This window comes from Haliotis rubra, unplaced genomic scaffold, assembly GCF_003918875.1.
Source record: "Haliotis rubra isolate DU_JTF1 unplaced genomic scaffold, ASM391887v1 Scf66, whole genome shotgun sequence".
Lineage (NCBI taxonomy): Eukaryota > Metazoa > Mollusca > Gastropoda > Lepetellida > Haliotidae > Haliotis > Haliotis rubra.
In genome coordinates, this window is record NW_025767368.1 from 606,493 (window position 1) to 629,077 (window position 22,585).

General features: G+C 41.2%; 3 protein-coding genes across 3 annotated transcripts; all 3 read left to right on the forward strand.

Moving 5' to 3' along the window:
* The first annotated feature begins 1,054 nt into the window (after window positions 1–1,054).
* LOC124257406 (tolloid-like protein 2) lies at window positions 1,055–6,350 on the forward strand. The gene is made up of 6 exons (XM_046691454.1): window positions 1,055–1,157; window positions 1,287–1,370; window positions 1,621–1,717; window positions 2,195–2,319; window positions 4,751–4,891; window positions 5,674–6,350. Exons 2-6 carry the CDS (start codon window positions 1,328–1,330, stop codon window positions 5,931–5,933), a joined length of 666 nt encoding a protein of 221 aa, XP_046547410.1. The 5' UTR covers window positions 1,055–1,157; window positions 1,287–1,327; the 3' UTR covers window positions 5,934–6,350.
* A 4,723-nt stretch (window positions 6,351–11,073) lies between these two features.
* On the forward strand, window positions 11,074–14,803 carry LOC124257372. Its single transcript, XM_046691417.1, has 3 exons — window positions 11,074–11,251; window positions 12,231–12,368; window positions 14,124–14,803. The coding sequence occupies exons 1-3, from the start codon at window positions 11,074–11,076 to the stop codon at window positions 14,345–14,347; spliced, it is 540 nt and encodes a 179-aa protein (XP_046547373.1). The 3' UTR covers window positions 14,348–14,803.
* A 1,401-nt stretch (window positions 14,804–16,204) lies between these two features.
* On the forward strand, window positions 16,205–21,239 carry LOC124257373 (monocarboxylate transporter 1-like). Its single transcript, XM_046691418.1, has 5 exons — window positions 16,205–16,332; window positions 17,301–17,500; window positions 18,864–18,977; window positions 19,692–20,693; window positions 21,008–21,239. The coding sequence occupies exons 1-5, from the start codon at window positions 16,205–16,207 to the stop codon at window positions 21,157–21,159; spliced, it is 1,596 nt and encodes a 531-aa protein (XP_046547374.1). The 3' UTR covers window positions 21,160–21,239.
* The last annotated feature ends 1,346 nt before the right edge of the window (window positions 21,240–22,585 follow it).

A 22,585-nucleotide genomic window follows, 5' to 3' on the forward strand; every position in this document is an offset into this window, starting at 1 on the left:
TAATTGTTCATCAATATCACACAACAATTTGAGTGCGGCATGTTATTCTAGTCCCTTGGCATAAATCGCTGTTAACGCTATCACTCATTGGTTTAAAGACCTGATTTACTGTCCTTATTCATATATGCTCTGAAGTGGCCCGACATTTTGCAGCGTTTCAGGTTTGTGTCATCGAGCTGTTCTACCGTGGATGAGCTGTAGCCGGCTACGACTGCTCCATTCTCAGAGATATGTATCCTTGTAGTCTGTCTCACAGTCCCTAAACCACATTATTTTCCCTACAGCCTAGCCCTCCCTGCCATGTTAAGGCCCTAAATGAAGCAAATCTAGAGGTTCTAAATCTCTGGTCTCCCTGTGGGTCCTTTTCAATTTAAATTTGTTTATAACAATCAAAATTATATATATTCAGAGACTAAGCGTTAGTCTAGTATCACTGTTATTATCAAAGATCCTGGGAAATCGATCCACGTCAAGGACGTACTCAACCAGTTGTTATTCACAATTATCATTTGTGTGTATAATTACTAATTATCCAGAACGCTTGAAGTCAATGGCTGACCACACCTTAACAAAATGAAACAATCGATGTGAAGGGCCGTCATTGTGCCCTGATCGACCTGTTCTTTCTTCACTGACATGCAAGCATTGCCTTCACTGCGCGATGTTTGATCTCTGTACAAAATGACGGTTACGTCACATCTTCAGTGGCAGGTTGATTAACTGCTATTAAACACAGTGCTAATCACACTTTTTGGCCGTCAGCATTGACGGTGTTGATTTCTCGAACTTGAGTACTTCCACATAAAACACGACGGCAACGATTGCCCCACACACCCTGCCTCGCCAGTCACTGAAAGAAACGCGTCAACAATCCCTCTGTATCGTTGTTTGTATTCCAATGCTATTTCCATGCCGACTTTCGAGAGCAGAAATCAATGTTCCAGAATAGCTGTTCTATGAACGCGTATCGATTCCTCTTGTGGGGTTCTACGACTTCACCGCCCTTAGCAATCCAGGTAAAGTCATGTGATATGTGTACCACCTAAACACACACTACCCCGACAGGACAGATACATGGCGCCTTGACGACTGTGCTGTTATAACATGGAGGGGAACACTCCAGCTACTGTTTACTCCGATTTGGGAACAGTCACCAGGTAGTCTTTGATGTAGTAAGGTACATCAGATTCGGGATCACTGAAACGACGGATGTTAACTCCTGATCGACCATAGACCTGAAAGGTTTTGTATCAGCTGTTTGTATGGATATATTTTGTGTATTTCAGTGAAGTTCCGTGACAGATTCTCTGACAGACTAACAGAGGTGATGGGTCGTCGGGCTGCACTCTTCTACACCTTAGCTCTCGTAGGTAAGTTTAATGTATTTAAGTGAAATCACATGAAATAGATTCCTTGACAGACTGACAGAGGTGATGAGTTTTCGGGATGCACTTGTGAATACCTTAGCCGTCGTAGGTAAGTACAATGTATTTCCGTAAAACTTACTTCGACAGATACTCGTTACTCACTGATCGTACTGGTGGGTTTCCAGGCTTTTCGTGTTTACACCATAATGAAAAATAACGACGTATACCAGCTGATCGTGTACTCTGGTTGTAGGCGTGGCAGCAGCAGGGGCCTACAAACACACTTCTCTAGTGGCCGGGCCCGCCCCTGGGTACATCACCTCCCCGTCCTGGCCCGTCAACTACCCACAGTAAGTCCACACTATTATATCTCAGTCGATTTCCTTCCATTACGCGTCAGGTTCGATGTTTCCATACAAATCAAGCAAACTTGGGATCCGACATTTGTAAAATTCCGGGATTAATACATTTACATAAAGGACCATTTAAGTTCCAGGATATGTTACACTGTACGCCAACAGTAGGTTTCTCAGCATTCAGACCTGGCAATAAACAAGGATGTCTCTGGCTCTAAGACAATGACATTTTTTTAAATGTTCTTATTTCCAGTGAGATGATCATTTTCACCTGTAAATTAATCCATGCTGGCAGTTATTTTCGTAATTGTCCGGATTTGATGGAAGAATTTTTGTTTGGCGAGTTTGGAATAATAGTCACAAAATAAAACAAAACAATTTGTTGGTGTGGCACGTTGACGAATACTTCAGGATACAGTTATGATACTGTGTTCTGTGATGCCTTGTTATCTGTATGAATTTGTATCCCAGTAACCACCAGGAGACGTGGACATTGACGGCGATTCACTCCATCTACGTCATCGTAGTGCAGGCTGTTGCTACTCACATCGAGCCGGATCCGGCGTGCAGATGGGATTACGTCCAGGTGCATGACGGTACGTGGAGGCGCATGACGGTACCTGGAGGTGACTGACGCCACGCGGAGGTGATTGACTGGTGCACTACGCCAGGTGGAGGTGGGGGTGCATGACGCTACGTGGAGGTGCATGACACCACACGGAGGTGACTGACTGGTGCACTACGCCAGGTGGGGGTGCATGACGGTACGTGGAGGTGCATGACGGTACGTGAAGGTGCATGACGGTACGTGGAGGTGACTGACGCCACACGGAGGTGACTGACTGGTGCAATGCGCCAGGTGGGGGTGCATGACGGTACGTGGAGGCGACTGACGCCACGCCGAGGTGACTGTCTGGTGCATGGCGGTACGTGGAGGTGACTGACGCCACACGGAGGTGACTGACTGGTGCACTACGCCAGGTAGAGGTGGGGGTGCATGACGGTACGTGGAGGTGCATGCGTGACTTGGAATTAACATACAGCACGTGGAGGTGCATGACACCACACGGAGGTGGCTGACTGGTGCATTACGCCAGGTGGGGGGTGCACGTATAGGCAAATGACGGAACGTCTAGGTGCATGACAGTATGCCTGACGCTATGTGACGAACAGCTTAAAGGTCATGTCGAAAGATTAGAGGTTTGAATGCACGTGGAGTTGACAGACGCCTAGACACATCGCGGGTTTCCTTATATAGAATGCTGTTTTCATTTAGCGTTTTTCAGATCGAAAACTGATACAGGTAATAAAAACAATAACCAACTCGTGACGGGGAAAGACAGATTAATGACAGACAGCCAAGGCTGAAGAATTACGTAATTAATATAACTCGGGAAAGATAATCTGTCATTCCCCGTAACTCGTTAGTTATTGTCTAAATAATCTAAGTATGTTTGGGCGTGTGGGATTAAAGGCAAATATCGACCAGTGTATGATATATCATAAAAAATAGAAATTTTAAAAGTAGATTCAATCAGATTCACAGACTTCATTATTAAGACCCTAAAAGATCAAAATTATAGGACAGGAAGGTCGCTTAATTTAAACTACTGTTTCCCTTATAACCAGGCCCCTCCACGCTCAAACACTGTTTCCCTTATAACCAGGCCCCTCCACGCTCAAACTACTATTTCCCTTATAACCAGGCCCCTCCACGCTCAAACTACTATTTCCCTTATAACCAGGCCCCTCCACGCTCAAACACTGTTTCCCTTATAACCAGGCCCCTCCACGCTCAAACTACTATTTCCCTTATAACCAGGCCCCTCCACGCTCAAACTACTGTTTCCCTTATAACCAGGCCCCTCCACGCTCAAACCACTGTTTCCCTTATAACCAGGCCCCTCCACGCTCAAACACTGTTTCCTTATAACCAGGCCCCTCCACGCTCAAACTACTATTTCCCTTATAACCAGGCCCCTCCACGCTCAAACTACTATTTCCCTTATAACCAGGCCCCTCCACGCTCAAACACTGTTTCCCTTTATAACCAGGCCCCTCCACGCTCAAACTACTATTTCCCTTATAACCAGGCCCCTCCACGCTCAAACTACTGTTTCCCTTATAACCAGGCCCCTCCACGCTCAAACCACTGTTTCCCTTATAACCAGGCCCCTCCACGCTCAAACACTGTTTCCCTTATAACCAGGCCCCTCCACGCTCAAACTACTATTTCCCTTATAACCAGGCCCCTCCACGCTCAAACTACTATTTCCCTTATAACCAGGCCCCTCCACGCTCAAACACTGTTTCCTTATAACCAGGCCCCTCCACGCTCAAATTACTATTTCCCTTATAACCAGGCCCCTCCACGCTCAAACTACTGTTTCCCTTATAACCAGGCCCCTCCACGCTCAAACTACTGTTTCCCTTATAACCAGGCCCCTCCACGCTCAAACCACTGTTTCCCTTATAACCAGGCCCCTCCACGCTCAAACCACTGTTTCCCTTATAACCAGGCCCCTCCACGCTCAAACCACTGTTTCCCTTATAACCAGGCCCCTCCACGCTCAAACTACTGTTTCCCCTTATAACCAGGCCCCTCCACGCTCAAACCACTGTTTCCCTTATAACCAGGCCCCTCCACGCTCAAACCACTGTTTCCCTTATAACCAGGCCCCTCCACGCTCAAACTACTATTTCCCTTATAACCAGGCCCCTCCACGCTCAAACTACTATTTCCCTTATAACCAGGCCCCTCCACGCTCAAACTACTATTTCCCTTATAACCAGGCCCCTCCACGCTCAAATTACTATTTCCCTTATAACCAGGCCCCTCCACGCTCAAACTACTGTTTCCCTTATAACCAGGCCCCTCCACGCTCAAACTACTATTGCCCTTATAACCAGGCCACTCCACGCTCAAACCACTGTTTCCCTTATAACCAGGCCACTCCACGCTCAAACTACTGTTTCCCTTATAACCAGGCCACTCCACGCTCAAACCACTGTTTCCCTTATAACCAGGCCCCACCACGCTCAGTCCGCCACTCGGGAGGTTCTGCGGCTTCTCCCGACCCATGTTCACCTCCTCCAGTAAGAACATGACCATCATGTTCACCACCGACGACAGCCGCAGCTACGCCGGATTCAAGATAAAATACTGGTGTAAGTATTCCAATACGCTGGAGGCAGGGGACAGATTTAGCAACAAAATATATACTATCTCAGATGTAGAAGCGGTTTTAAATGGCTCACTTTTTTTCAATGTAATCAACGGGTGGCCTGTTTACGACAATATCCATGTATGTCGATCTTGTCTGTGTAATTCATGAACATCTATATTCATATGCGTCGACTGTCACTGAGCTATTACTCCAAAAGCAAAGCAGATCAAGCGATCCCTGCTCCACATCTGGATCAGGAGCATGAAACAGAGAAAAATGTATTGTGTTATTACAAATGATTCATAGAATGTATGCTGATCTTTGAATCAAGACCCATGAAGGTCCGGGTTAGAATGAGCCTTCAGTAACCCATGCTTGTCGTAAGAGACGACTAACGGGATCGGGTGGTCAGACTCGCATGTCATCGGTTCCCAATTGCGCAGATCGATGTTCATGCTGTTGATCACTGGATTGTCTGGTCCAAACTCGATCATGTACATATCGCCGCCATATAGCTGGAATACTGCTAAGTGCGGCGTAAAACTAAACTCACTCACTCACTCACTCACTTTGAATCAAAAGAAATAATATTTTACATGACGTTAAACCAACTAATCCACGAAATCCAGGAAAAGTATCGGGGGAAGGTTTTGGCCATATCCTCCTCCAGAACGTCATTTCAAATCTTAAATTCCACAACCCGACCTTAACGTTGTTGTGTTTTTTTTGACAGAGTGATCTCCCATTGTTAAGACACCCCCTTTGTTCACGTCCCTGTTCCAGGCAGCTTGAAGCCGGAAGTGATTGTGAAGGCCCCCAACTCACACACAGACAACATCGTCGCAGTGGTCCTCGCCACCATCATGTTCTTCACAGTGTCGTACTTCGTCATCACCACAGCGTGTCGGGGGTCAACCGGAAGGGCGTGGTGGATGGCAGGGTTGAGGACCTCCCAGAAGAAAGTCTCGGATGATTATTACCAGTACAAGGATGTTGTGGAGCTTCGCAAAGATGACACCCGTATGACTGAAACGGAAGCGTAGCTCACGTTAGGTGTGAAGTATTGTTCTGTTGTTACCCTCATTCACGTCGGTGTTGCAATCTGTGTACACCCGTTTATCCAGACTGTATTGTATCAAATGATCATCGTCCACATAAGCAGATCAGTGGCATGGAGTAATGTCCCTTTGTTTGTATATGGACCTTCCAAACAGCAATGTCCCGGAAGCTGGCTTTCCGAATTAACGAGGTTAACGATAAATTGAATGTATGTTAACAGAAACTTTTGACATTTATAACAAAGATCTATCGGAATTTTTGTTAAGCTTTCGAGGCAAAGACACGTATAAATGTTTATTTCATTGGTGATTTACGACTCAACTCCTGCGCACCTTTTACCAGACATAGTGCAGTTCTTGAAAGGCATGTAGATGCTGGACGAACATAAATGCATGACACGTTTTATGGATCACAACTTATTTTATTCTTTTCTATTATCTGAACTATAGATGAATACATGACACATTTTATGGATAACAACTTCTTTTATTCTTTTCTATTATCTGAACAATATCTGAATACATGACACATTTTATGGATAACAACTTCTTATATTCTTTTCTATTATCTGAACTATAGATGAATACATGACACATTTTATGGATAACAACTTCTTTTATTCTTTTCTATTATCTGAACAATATCTGAATACATGACACATTTTATGGATAACAACTTCTTTTATTCTTTTCTATTATCTGAACAATATCTGAATACATGACACATTTTATGGATAACAACTTCTTTTATTCTTTTCTATTATCTGAACAATATCTGAATACATGACACATTTTATGGATAACAACTTCTTTTATTCTTTTCTATTATCTGAACAATATCTGAATACATGACACATTTTATGGATAACAACTTCTTTTCTTTTCTATTATCTGAACAATAGATGAATACATGACACATTTTATGGATAACAACTTCTTTTATTCTTTTCTATTATCTGAACAATATCTGAATACATGACACATTTTATGGATAACAACTTCTTTCATTCTTTTCTATTATCTGAACTATAGATGAATACATGACACATTTTATGGATAACAACTTCTTTTATTCTTTCTATTATCTGAACAATATCTGAATACATGACACATTTTATGGATAACAACTTCTTTTATTCTTTTCTATTATCTGAACAATATCTGAATACATGACACATTTTATGGATAACAACTTCTTTTATTCTTTTCTATTATCTGAACAATATCTGAATACATGACACATTTTATGGATAACAACTTCTTTTATTCTTTTCTATTATCTGAACAACATCTGAATATATGACACATTTTATGGATAACAACTTCTTTTATTCTTTTCTATTATCTGAACTATAGATGAATACATGACACATTTTATGGATAACAACTTCTTTTATTCTTTTCTATTATCTGAACAATATCTGAATACATGACACATTTTATGGATAACAACTTCTTTTATTCTTTTCTATTATCTGAACAATATCTGAATACATGACACATTTTATGGATAACAACTTCTTTTATTCTTTTCTATTATCTGAACAATATCTGAATACATGACACATTTTATGGATAACAACTTCTTTTATTCTTTTCTATTATCTGAACAATATCTGAATACATGACACATTTTATGGATAACAACTTCTTATATTCTTTTCTATTATCTGAACTATAGATGAATACATGACACATTTTATGGATAACAACTTCTTTTATTCTTTCTATTATCTGAACAATATCTGAATACATGACACATTTTATGGATAACAACTTCTTATATTCTTTTCTATTATCTGAACAACATCTGAATATATGACACATTTTATGGATAACAACTTCTTTTATTCTTTTCTATTATCTGAACAATATCTGAATACATGACACATTTTATGGATAACAACTTCTTTTATTCTTTTCTATTATCTGAACAACATCTGAGTATATGACACATTTTATGGATAACAACTTCTTTTATTCTTTTCTATTATCTGAACTATAGATGAATACATGACACATTTTATGGATAACAACTTCTTTTATTCTTTTCTATTATCTGAACAATATCTGAATACATGACACATTTTATGGATAACAACTTCTTTTATTTTTTTCTATTATCTGAACAACATCTGAATATATGACACATTTTATTGATAACAACTTCTTTTATTCTTTTCTATTATCTGAACAATATCTGAATACATGACACATTTTATGGATCGCAACTTCTTTTATTCTTTTCTATTATCTGAACAATATCTGAATACATGACACATTTTATGGATAACAACTTCTTCTATTCTTTTCTATTATCTGAACAATATCTGAATACATGACACATTTTATGGATATCAACTTCTTTTATTCTTTTCTATTATCTGAACTATATATGAATACATGACACACTTTATTGATAACAACTTCTTTTGATTTATACACCACGTTTCAGAGCTAATTTTTGCGCCTTCGTCAGGTGAATTCACCTGATGAAGGATCATATTCCAGCCGCCTCGTAGCCAGTGGATCGATTCAGTTTACTTCACAATTTGACGATTTCCTCATCAATCACACAATGTGTACTGTAGACCATGTCTTCTGTGAATTAAAATTAAAGATTTCCAACCACTGGTCTTCGTGCTGAACCTGTGCATGCCACAATGATTTAGTTGTTGTGTTGCTGCACTGTGGCCTTCTCGCTTACGTCTAGTGCACGACACATCTCGTCTGAATCTGAGTTATTCAAGACTTGCTGTATTTAATGCTTTAGCTTTACAGAAGATGGATGGAAGGGTATATAATGCGGTTCAGAGACTGTGGAACAGATTATCTTAATGTCCCATCTCATTGGGACTCCTTTTCAATTTTAAATGAATTATTTGTTACTATCAAAATTTATAAAATGTATTCAGAGACTAAGCATTAGTCTAAGTCTGAAAGTTTAAGTAATATACTCACTCAATACACTGACGGGGTACATACATGTCATCGTAGACGACCTACGTAAATCAGTGCTCACGCTGTCAATCACTGGATTGTCTGGACTTGACTATTTAAACACCGCCAACAAATATAGCTGGAATATTGCAGCGTAACACAACCGAAGCATTAACATGCCAGCAAGGTGTAAGGTAGAGAATGTTGGTGAGCACCATTTTAAGGTGCTATGAGAAACGCCCGTATCAACTGGATTAGGAAAACTGTATCATCTTGCTTGATGAATAATGTATAACCGTATGCTGCAGCACAGGTGTAGCAACACACCTTCACGACTGTTCACACGGGGCCTCATTATCAGGTAACGGATGACCTAGGTGGCTTGAAACGTGAAGCTGTCGCCTTGTATAATCCCGCTCTTTACACCCACGACACGTGTCGGCATCGCCCTGACTGCATATAGTAGGACAGTTGCCAGCAACATTCACGACCACGGCTTTGGACCATAATACAATAGAAACTGCCTGCATTCTGACGGTTTTTGTCTTACAGTAAGCAATGTATTACGTGTGTAGTTCGTGAAGCAGTGTACGTAACGGAACAACAGGATTAGCTGTATATGTGCGACACCGACTGACCGAAATGACCGATCAGCTGACTTGTGCGTCACAAACAACAGCATATGGGATGGTGATGCAGGTAGCAAATGTATCACCTGGAAGGACAATACGTTGCAACTGAAAGGGTATATAGACCCAAACTATACAGTATGTTTCTACTGTTAGTGAGTGAGTGAGTTTAGGTTTACGCCGCTCTCAGCAATATTCCAGCAATATCATGGCGGGGGACACCAGAAATGGACTTCACACATTGTACCCATGTGGGGAATCGAACCCGGGTCTTCGGCGTGACGAGCGAACGATCTAACCACTAGGCTACCCCACCGCCCCACTATTGTTAGTGAATGTGGCGTGGAGTGTGAACTCACAGGGGATTCTACAATCCCATAAACTTGGACCAATAATCAATCTGAAACATATTTTTTTTAAATTAATACGTTCAAAAATTGAAAGAATATTCGACATTTAGGTCGAATTTATTTTTCTTATTGTTATCTTCAGCTACTTTTATTTACAAAAATTCATATTACATTTATTTAAAGTTAAGGCTTGTCAAAATTATTAATAACATAACTGAATCAAACTTCACATATAATGTTCCATTGCATGACGTATTACTGCAGACTTAATGACTCATGTTAAACGCGGAGTGGTTATTAAAGACACGACTAACGGGATCGGGTGGTCAGGCTTACTGACTTGGTTGACACATGTCCTAGTATCCAAATTGCCCGGATTGATCACTGGATTATCTGCTCCATTATTTTCAGACCGCCGCCATATATCTAGAATATTGCTAAGTGCGTCGTTACACAACAAACAAATAATATTTAAGACGCAATATGCTGGCCACTCCAAAATTGCGTAATCATTAACATAATGAATTGTGAACTTCTTTAATTTCTATCTGGTCGACAAACTAACTGTACGACATAATTACTTGCTAATGTGACCGAACATATTCATTAATCAGACAATATATCGGATACCCAGCGCAATTGAACCATACAGCTGGAGTGAGTGAGTTAGTTGTGTTATACGCCGCTTCGTACGTCATATTTCACGCCGTGTAGGAAAACAGGAAGTGACGCAGGTCTTCGCGGTTTACCACTGAGTAGAAACCCATGAGGAACTGTAAACTGTTAACAAACCAAGGATAACTTCGGGAGAACGGTGACCATAATGACAGGTTTCTAACGGGGCCAAGGGACGCAACTCTGCGCAGTGAAATGCGACACCCTTTACACCTGCCGTATATATTGTCTTTTGTTAGCAAGTCCATGTCTATTTCAGTTATTAAATGTATCAAATGTGTCTGGTGACATAAGGGAACAAATACCTTGTACTTGTACATTCAAGGCGTGGCATGTCACGAAGCGAGTCACGTACATACTGATGGAGGTCTACCTATGTGTATCTCGTTACATATATGAAGAACAAACAGAAACATTATCCCCGATGAACCTACACCCAGCGTCCCACATATCTGAGTAATGTAACTCCCTATAGTCACCGAGTATCGATATCGGAATATTGAACTCGCACACATTGACGAACAGTACAAGATGGCGGCCAAATTGTCTGTGGTGGGGTGTCTGATGCTGCTTGCTGGACTACTGGCTCACATCGTCAGCTTCTGCAGCCCGTACTGGCTTGTGGTTAGTGGGGTGGACTATGGCTTGTGGCAGATCTGTGTTGGGAGATCCTGCGTTTCTTTCCTCATGGGCGAGACGATGCTCACAGGTTAGTGTACACGGCCCTCATCATCAGGTTCAGTTAGAGTTTATATCATTCTTAATCCGGGAAGAAGGTATGCCACATACGCAAGGTTTCTCGTTTCCCGAAGTTGGGTTTACGAGGATGAACCAAGATAGGTACAAGATGGGGCACAAAGCGCCCGTCATAGACAAGTTGTGGCGACGAAAGAGTCGTCCTTGAAGGAAGCACTTCTCAGACCGTGTTACGGATAGAATGGGGTAAAACAATGGCTTGTCGCCATACAGTGACTGAGTGAGTGAGTTTAGTTTTCCGCCACCTTTATCAATATCCCAGCAATATTACGGTGGAGAACACCGTGGGCTTCACACATTTATCCATGTGGGGAATCGAACCCGGGTCTTCGGCGTGACGAGCGAACGAGCGGAAGGTTTAACCACTAGGCTACCCCACCGCCCCTGGTCGCCGTAGAGTCTCTGTACAGCGTCTGAGTGTGATATGCATGTTAAACTGTGGTATAATCCAACAGGACAGGACGAAATTGACGGACAAAAGAAAAAAAGAAATTGACTACTGGATTGGAACAAAACATCACAAATGTTAGGACCACGTTACTGGGCTTGAAACAGTCGCCAGAACACTGCAAACGTAAAGTAAAAAAACGGAATGGTAAAATCAGACGTAGTGACGGACAGACACACAGAGACGCACATTCACACATACACACACGTACTATCAAACAAATCCACTTACACTTTGGCTCAATAAGTGTAATAATCCTGATCGTGATGTTGAACCCCGTTCCGTCTGACCTGACCTCATTGTCACAACACAACACTACAACGTTATAAAAGTGGTCGTAAAATTAACTTTTCTTTTTTTCTAAGTGACAGAAAACATTTTTATAACGTTCTTGTTCTTGCGAAAGTGTAAATCACATAGCCTGCTATCGGGATATTGTACAGCAAAATGTCCATATGTACCCTGTTCCTTCTTGTGTTGTTAGGATATTTCCACGCCGTGCAGGGCACGACAGCTTCCGGTCTTCTGTTCACCATTGTGGCCTTTGTAATATCCGTGATCAACGCCAGAGCCCCTCGTCCCAGACTCAGCCTCGTTCCTGGAAGCTTGGTCCTCATAGCAGGTACCCATTACCTTACATTGTCATAGTCTACCTTATAAGGTGTGGCCGTTGAGAGGCAGGTTAGAAAAACAGTACAAGATGCAAAACGTTCAGTGTTAAAATGGTCCGCAATGTTATTGGCATTCACTTCAGCGAAGTGAGTTACTAGTATTTGCTTTTCCATCAACTATAAATTCGTTCACGGACACATCCATGTTGTATCAGTTGTGATATCATACACCGACACATTAGTGCTGTCGCCTACATAAGAACTATCCTCTATCTCAGGGTTCACACTTCGCTGTGGATCCATTCCTATTCTCCTTGCGATCGCACATTACCTTGCCTTGATTTCCAGTGTTTTAATGACCAATCAAACAGCGACATAAGGGAAAATAAAACGGTAAGGGGGACACTTGTACTACAAAAATACCGCCACTTGTAATGTACATAAAGACATCTTTTCCTTCATTTACTGTGGAGCACTTTCTTTTGAGGCTGAGCCTTGCATTCGGATTGGCAAGTTAGACCTAGGAGCGTACCTGTTATAAATTCTGACCAAGAGCAGGCAATTTTAGATTGAGAGAACAACGGGAATGGATTCTGAGGTTAGTGGAGGTTTTACCTAAATGACAAAGAAGATGGCACAACCAGACAAACCGAATTTTTTTTTGTTGTTGTTTTGTTGTGTGTTTTTGGGGTTTTGGGGTTTTTTTGGGGGGTGTATTTTGTTGTTGTTTTTTGTTTTGTTTTTTGTCAGCTTTTAGTATTTACAGCAACAGGTTTCTAGTCATAAAACAAGATATAGATAACTACAAAGGTAGTGCCCATATATATTCTCTCAATGTCATTTAAGTGAGATCTTAGTGCTGGCTGTCCCTTTACCGAGATCTGAGGACATCCCGTGACAGGTCCTGTCAGGGGGACCTTTCATCCGACTAATCCGAATGTCGTTCGGATTTTTTTTACAGTCACACATTCTCGCGTAAGTCATGGCACGGGACATTCGGAATGACAGTTAAAGTGTGTACGACTGATTCCGAATGCGAGACATTGTCTATCAGTTTCACTTCAATGGGGTTAACATTTGTAACGGAAAGAGACTCTCTGTAGTCCTCGGTAAATCATCACAGTCGCGTTTTAGACCTTCCAGAATATTAATTCTTAGGTTTAGTTTTCACATCATTGAATTGAGAACTTTGTCAGCATATTTTCCAAAGCATAGACCGGGATGGAAGTTGCCATTTTGAAACCAGCCCCATCATGCTAAGGAAAGTTGCTTTCTGATTGGATAATGTTCACTCCCTGTTAGAAATCGCAAAAAAATGTAACATCTGATTTGACCTGTACTGGATGTCATCAGGTTTGTTGGACAGTTTCCGTGGGATTTAAATGCGTTCTCCTCCTTTGATAACGGAGTGCATTGCCCCGAAGTAACCAATGTTTATCACAAATGTCCTAGAATAAATGTCTGCATGTTACGTGTTCACTTTGCACAAGCTGTCCACAGAAGGTTTGAGAAACCCAAAGTCGATCATTGACAAGGCGCAGTGATGTAACCTCAAGTATTGCTGACGGTACTGTAAATCATGCCTCAGTCTCTCAACTCAAGCCATGATTTTAGAGAATGCGGCTTTACCCTTTTGGCGAACATCTGTTATGGTCACTATATTGCTCTTCAAGCCACATGGCATCTGTTTATGGTGACATTCAAGACTATTAATTTTTCTTTTGCATTAACTATGTATCTTCTTAAAAGAACTGTTGTGTTCCCAGTTATCCAGATTGGAGTCGGCGTCCTCATCTACGCCGTGAAGAACTGGAGTGTCTCCACGTCCCTGGGGTGGGCCTTCTACCTGGAGTGTGGAGCAATCGGGGCTCTCGTCCTCGCCACCGTGCCACTCTTTATCTCAGCAGCAGTGACAAGGTCCAAGTCCAGGGCTGTCGATCTAACTGTCCGTTTTGCTGACGACCCCAACAGACCGACGACCGAACTGTGACGATAGCTGTGTGTAATTTCCGTTCTGGGAAGGAACAGACTTACATATCATACAGTGACAATACACCCCTGTGTATCCTACATCTACCTGGACGGAAGAAGAAACCTTGAACAGGACTATTTGTTAGGAATGAATCATGGTTTGGGTCTTCTATACCCTGGATATAGTAAAGACTTTGGGTAGAAACGTATTTGCTTGGAATGCGATACATTATCAAAACCATGATCCACAGTACATGTAATAAACCGTACTTCATCCTTACGTCATTTTATTTATTTAGTTAAACTGAACGGCAAAAGAACCATTTTCGTTTCAAACCTGGTTACAAGTTCATGCCTTATCTTTTTCTTCATTGAATCAATATGAGTTACATTACCTATCAACAGATGTTTAACGAACTGTTGGAAATTACGAGTGATGGTTAAATGGCATAGTCAAAATTCTTTCAATTTTCTATCAAAAGAAGAAAATCTTGGTATACCTTCATTGATTTCTCTGTTTTAAAGGCACTGAAGATTCTTTCAATTATCTGTGTAAAGTCATTTTGTGTTTTTTCTCGCCGGAATATTGGTGCAATAATGTTGAAAGCAGCGTAACACCACACACATTTACACATACCTGCTTCACAACTATACTCTAGGTTATTGAGTGAGTGAGTTATTATTTAACGTCACATCGGCAATATTTCAGCCATATCGTGACGATCTAGGTTAGTAGATCGCTAGCCATGTGACCTGGGCCTCTTGAGGTCCGTCACATCCAAGTTGTCACGTACAACCTGTTCATCCAAATTGATGATAAACTGCTGACTTAGCAGTTTATTTTGTTATTATCTGCATAGACATATTACATTTAACATATTGTATTTATCCATCAATATTTGTATGAGTTATGTCACAACTAAAGTCTTTTGTACGTTTTGTTATGATTTTTCCATTGTCATAAACTATTTCATCTCAACTGAAATCAGAGAACTGATTTTCGTCCAGTGAAGAACCTGGGAGGGCAACATTGGTCAAAGGAGGGAGCCATGTCAGTCCGGTGGTTAGGGCTGGCGAATATCTATTGTACCTCGTTGGCGTTAATACCATCAATCATGAGATGTTCTGGCCCAGGCTCCTGTTTTATAGATTGTATATAGAGTGCGCAGTTAAACAAATAAACACATTTTAACTTCTAATATAAAATCTTTTTCCAACTAATTTAACTTAATTATGTCAGTAGGTATCCACTTTAGGTTGCATGGGCCCTCTATGAGACTATCAGACCAAGAGGAACTGTCTCATGTAATCAGTCTGAGGTCTGTAAGTACTTACTTGAGGATACATGGGCCCTCTATCAGACTATCAGACAAAGTGGAACTGTCTCATGTAATCAGTCTGAGGTCTGTAGGTACTAGTACTTACTTGAGGATACATAGGCCCTTTTTCAGACTATTAGACCGAGAAGAACTGTAGCATACATAAGCGGACAAAGAAGGATCTGTCTCATGTAATCTGTTTGACTTCAGGAAGCACCGACCTGGGGATACATAGGCCTTCTGTGCGACTATCAGACCAAGAGGAACTGTCTCAGTCCCAGATCTGTCTAAGCTCTTTATTAAGACTCTAATATGAAGGAAGACTTAAATTTGTATTACTCTTCAGAACCTTACCGCCTTAGACTATACATGGGAGTGGCACATCTGTTCCACTTGATGCTGATGGTGGTATTGTCGATCACGTGCACACATGACTGGAATATAACCATGGATGTCTTCTCTGTAATGAGCAATGAGTCATCTTTATCTTGGCTGATGCAATTCTGTGTGCGGATGGTATATAACAGAAGTGTTGGAGAGTGTAGTTGCCATCGAGAATGTCACCTCGAGACGATTCCGGCGAACGTCCACAACACAGCAGCAGCGTAAATGTCACCACTTTGGGACCGGGAACAGATTATACACCGAAACCTCCAGAAGAAATGACAGCAAGGTCTCAGGAACGGTAAGAGTGAAGTTCTTGGGCATAACATTCACCTCAATATTGGGTAGTACCAAACAGGCATGTGGAAAATTTAAGTGTTCTTTAACTTTTTTCGAATAGTACATGTTGAATGTATATCATTAAGTACCTGATAAAACAGCATCGCATTGCTATTTGGGATTACATATCGATGTACACGGTGGTGCTTGTATGGATACTGGAACATGAAATGCCGCTGTTTACAATGGACATCATGTTGAGATACCATGCCGCAGTTTTATATGGATATTTTACTCTGACAATAACTGACTGACTGACTGACTGACTGAGTTTGGTTTTACGCCGCTTTTAGCAATATTCCAGCAACATCATGGCGGGGGACACCAGAAATGGGCTTCACACATTGTATCCATGTAGGGATTGGAACCCGGGTCTTCGGCGTGACGAGCCAACGCTTTAACCACTAGGCTACCCCACTGTCCCTCTGACAATAACACTGACTCTGAGCTCCTTGAACACCAGGCAAGGCAACAATAAGTATAAGTGTTCAACTTATTTTATACTACGCGGCAGGGCTTCAAACCACCCCCTTTTCGCTCTCCGACAAACGCTGTATCCAGCAGACCACGGAGGCTGTCCGGATAGTGCAGGATAAAGCCGTTATTACCAACGCATGATTTGCGTGTTTCACGTCATAAACCCTCGGTGGGTGGGTGAGTATAGCACTCAGCAACATTCCAGCTATATGGCGGCGGTCTGTAAATAATTGAGTCTGGACCAGACAATCTAGTGATTAACTGCATAAGCATTGATCTACGCAAGTCGAATACGATGACATGTGTCAACCAAATATGCGGGCCTGACCATCCAATCTCGTTAGTCGCCTCTTACGTCAAGCATGGGTTACTGAAGATCAATTCTTACCCGGATTATAGACCCTCGGACACACTATATGATGTAAATAGTTTAGATGGGGTATTTTGTTACAGATTCAGGAAAGGAAGCTTGACAACTGTCAATATAAAGAAGTGTGTGGTGGCAGCATGTCTGGTCTCCATGATGTTCATAGTGATGACGTTCCTGGTGGGTCTGGGCGTCCTGTTTGTGGAGATCCTCGACACCTTCCAGTCCTCAAGAGCCATGGCGTCCCTCCTCCAGTCTGTGTGCACAGGACTTGTGTTTGGAACAGGTAGGAAATTATTCAATGGATGTTGTTATTCCAATAATACCAAATACTACCAAAGAGCACTTAATTCTGTCAGGTCCAACAGGATTTTCGGTGTTACCTATTTAAACTTGGTAAAGCCTGTAAAGACACTTGGCACTGTTTTAAAGATATTTTGGCAATGTTGTAAAGACATTTTGACACTATTGTAAAGGCTTTTTGGTAATGCTGTAAAGACATGTTGGCACTGTTGTAAAGACATTTCGTCAATGCTGTAAAGACATTTTGCAAAACAAAATAGAGCGGGTAAACAAAACATTGTTAAATATCGGCATGATCTCATGTTATATCAAATGGATTTACATGCTTTGGAATAACAGTGCATACGGAACATATGGCGCCCAAATCTATGACGTCAAAGTCATAGACGTTGGATCACAGTGTAGCTAACTGTCACTCAGGATATATTTTGCCAAATATTTCGAATTTTTTTGTTCATAAGAACCTAAACAAATATCCATAATATAAACTGTATCCTTTCTGTATCATCCTAAATCATAAGCAATTTTTGAAATCTTACCACATAAGAAAGTAAAGGCGAAATAGATAGCCCTAACTGACGCTGTGTTCCCAGAGTGGCATCTCTGTGTATTACGTAATAACCAAATTCAGGGTCCACACGAGGACAACTCGTTTAGAAGCTGTTCACTGTTGTAAAAACAAAGAGTTAATCTTCTACTGTGTGTAGAAGGTGACTGATGATGCTTAAAGGAGAATACGAACGAAAACAAAACTTTTGATATATTGTAAAGGATATTCTAAAAGTCACATTCCGTGATTAAAATTGAACAAAAAGTTTGTAAAATAGCAATAAAAACACAAAAACGTACTCGTATTTCCGCCTATTACGGAAGCACCCGACAGTTAATGAGCAGAGGGGGTATCACGTGACTTGACGTCATAAGTGCCTGTTGCTGATGGCTTCCTCTTTGATTTTACCTCACAACTTAACAGTGTCCGTGGAAGCAGTGTTCAGGGGCCACTCAGGGATGAATATGAAAAGAATGAAAGCTTTAAAACTCAGGGGCCACTGTGGGAAAGGCCACTCCAGGCACAAATCTAAATCACGTGTAAATCGTATTTCCCAATTCCCCAGAGTGTCATTTAACTTATGTCGTATTCATATTACTGATATAATTCAAGTGTTATCTTTAAATGTAATTTTTTTTTAACGTCTGACAACTTCTCTTGGCATTATGGAAATTGTGAATTAATCAAAGTCACATTATGAAATGTTTTCATAAACAAATTAACATTGCTGGAAAGCCATACTTCAGAAATAACATAAAATATGATTCTAAGTTAATAATGATAATCACTGTTACAGGTATGTTTGCCACAATCGTCATCAAAAAAGTTGGAGAGGGACATGTGACCACTGTTGGTGGTCTGTTAGCGGGGAATTGGGTGTGTGGGAAGCGCCTTCGCCCCCTCCCTGCCGGTACTCATCTTTACTGTAGGAGTAGTTACAGGTGAGTTGGAGAGTATTTCATCACAAGATCCACGATTCGTGTTCTACAATTAAGCCAAGAAAAGCTTGCTTTTAACGGCAAGGGTTTAGTCTGGGTTTTGATTTAGGCTGAAAGACATTCTGGTCAGTCTAGGAAGATACTTCATGGTTTATGCCAAAACATTGCCCGGATTCTGTGTACCAACGCGATCTTGATACTATTATTTGTTATGTTCTCTACGTCCGAATATCACAATAACACACCCTTTATGCAGCAATTTGCAATGTCTGGACATGAACATATCTGAAAGAATATGCATGTATACAATTATATATTCAGATCATAACTTACTGAAGCTGAAATCTTAAGAAATATTCGTTTTGCTTTCTCGAGATGATTAAGAGGTGTGTGAGTTATTTGGGTAAACTTCTTTTGGGTAAAAAATTCTTCATAAGCCTCAGACAGTTTAAAGTTCACTCTGTTTTAGGTGTCGTGACCTAGTCGTCCAACGCCAAAATTGTGCCCCTTTGAATCAACCATCGTGAGCTCGAATCCCGGTTCGCCTCAACGACGTTTCTATATGGGATTGTTGGTCATTGATCTCACAAAACCTACCTCACTTCGGACAGTCTCGCTGGGATATATTTGGAATACTGTTCAAAGCCGCATTAAACCCAACTCATTTGCCTTCTGACCTTTTGCAGGATGTGGTCTGTGCACGTTTACTGTGGTCCCCTACACAGTAACAGGACTGATGTTCAACAAAAGACGGAATCAGGTGTTCATTATTGTCAGTATTGGTCCCGGATTTGGCGGCCTCATCTCGCCATTCCTCAACACAGCTCTCATCGATGTGTTCGGCTGGAGGGGCGCCTTCCTCGTCCTGGCCGGCCTCATGTTCCAAGCGTGTCCCATTGGAATGCTTCTGACCGTGCTCAGCAAGGACATCCAGAGGGACAAGGAACTCAAGGCAAAAAGCAACATAGTATACAATGATATAAGAGAAGATAGCATGGTTGTCACTAATTTACAAGAACCACCTCAGATGGAGAACAGTTCAGTGGCATATGACAATGTCACTTTTGTAGATGAGTTTGGAAAAGACAACAACAGAAGAGAAGAACACAATGGTGAAATAACGAGTAGTTTACAGATGGCCGATACTGAAGAATCCAAACAGGACACCAATGTTTCTGAAATGGAAGACACAAAACAAAAGAAGAAGTCTTTCGTGGAAACCCTGAATTTAGGTTTATTTAAAGACCTTGCGTTTATTGTTTTAGGAATATGCCTATTTATTCTAATGAGTCTTCTGCCATCGATAAACTTTTTCTTTGTGGACATGACTATTTCTAAAGGATTTGATGCCAAACTTGGATCCTATCTTCTTTCCCTTATTGGACTGTCCAGCTTGGGAGGGCGCTTTCTCTACCTCTTCGTGAGACCTGTGGTGAAGGTGTCCCAGGTGACTGTGTTTGCTACTATGTGCATGGTGCTCGCAGGAAGTCTGTTGCCCCTAGTGTTGGCAAACACATACCCCAGCCTAGTCGCCGCTGTCGTGTGTTACGGCATCCCCCTGGGATCGTGTTCAGTAGCCTACCCCTCACTCATGTACGAAATAGCAGGACCCAAACGCTACGCATCAGCTGTGGGCTATTGTGAAACGATTTGCGGTTTGGGAGCATTCTTAGGAGGCCCTATTGCAGGTAATGCATGTAGGATTTAGTCAGCGTGTGATTTGATAAATGAAATTGTAGCACTATAATTTAGTAAAGATTTGCCCTTTTCTTGAAACAGACTTTCCCTAGTTTGACTGGTATCAGCCAATTCTAGTGTCTTCATACATTTCACCACACAGTTTTGCATGATCCCTTCTTTGCCGAAGTAATTACATTTTGTTAATGTGCTAAAGCAGTATTAAGCATCAGCTTTGTGACTCACCATACATTCAATATTTCAAATTCCTTAATTCTGAAGAAACTATATGCTATAATATCTACGAAATGGTTTTATTTACCAGGGACAGTGAAGGATGTCACCAACTCATACGATGGAGTTGTGTTCAGTACTATGGCTGCCATGGCTGCTTGTGGCGTCGCTTTCTACACAGTCGCAGTCCGACAGAGATGTTCACAACACCTCAACAAGGAAACTGTCTCCACCCACCTGTGACCAAATATTGCTGTACACATCTCGACGTCCATGCTTAATGTGTTTTCCTTCTCTAACCTCAAACAGCATGAGAGTGGGTGGGTGAAAATAAATTCAATAAATAAGAAATCTTGTTCCCTAATTGTGTGTATTTTGTGTAGTTTTAAACACTTTGTGCCAGTTTTTAAATCGTTTGGAAATTAATAGTACATAAATAGCTGAGAAAAATCAGCTAATCAACCTTTGTCAGTCTATTGATTAAGTCGTCACTAGTCGCACCGAAAATCCGATTAGATTTTCCACATGGTTACTCAGTGTAACCTCTCTGGTGCCCCCAGTTGTAATATTGCTAAGCCAAGAAGATCCGGGTAAGAATTGATTTTCAGTAATCCATGCTTGTCGTAAGAGGTGACTAACGGGATCGGGTGGTCTGACTTGGTTGACATACGTCATCGTATCCCAGTTGCGTAGGTCGATGCTCATGCCGTTGATCACTAGATTGTCTGGTCCATACTCGATTATTTACAAGATCGCCGCCATATAGCTGGAGTATTGCTGAGTGTGGCATAAAACTAACTCATTCACTCACGTATTATTGCTGGAACATTACAACCAGTGGCGTAAAACCCAACTCACTCACTTCTAGTTGCCCCAGTATCAAACTAGCTATGTTTCAAATTCGACATTTGGTAATAACCTCATACACTTTACAACTCTCCTACACATTAACACTGACTGACTGAATGTGGTTTTACGCCGCTTTTAGCAATATTCCAGCAACATCACGGCGGGGGACAACAGAAATGGGCTTCACAAATTGTACCCATGTGGGGATTGGAACCCGCGTCTTCGGCGTGACGAGCCATACACATTAACAACTCTCCTACACATTTTCAACTCTCATACTCATTTACAACTCTCATACACATTTACAACTCTCATACACATTTTCAACTCTCATACACATTTTCAACTCTCATACACATTTTCAACTCTCATACACATTTTCAACTCTCATACACATTTTCAACTCTCATACACATTTTCAACTCTCATACACATTTTCAACTCTCATACACATTTTCAACTCTCATACACATTTTCAATTTTCATACACATTTTCAACTCTCATACACATTAATATACAACTCTCATACACATTTTCAACTCTCATACACATTTTCAACTCTCATACACATTTTCAACTCTCATACATATACAACTCTCATACACATTTTCAACTCTCTATACACATTTTTTTCAATTCTCATACACATTTTCAATTCAACTCTCTCATACACATTTTCAACATACTCATACACATTTTCAATTCTCATACACATTTCAACTCTCATACACATTTTCAATTCTCATACACATTTTTCACAATTCTCATACACATTTTCAATTCTCATACACATTTTCAACTCTCATACACATTTATATA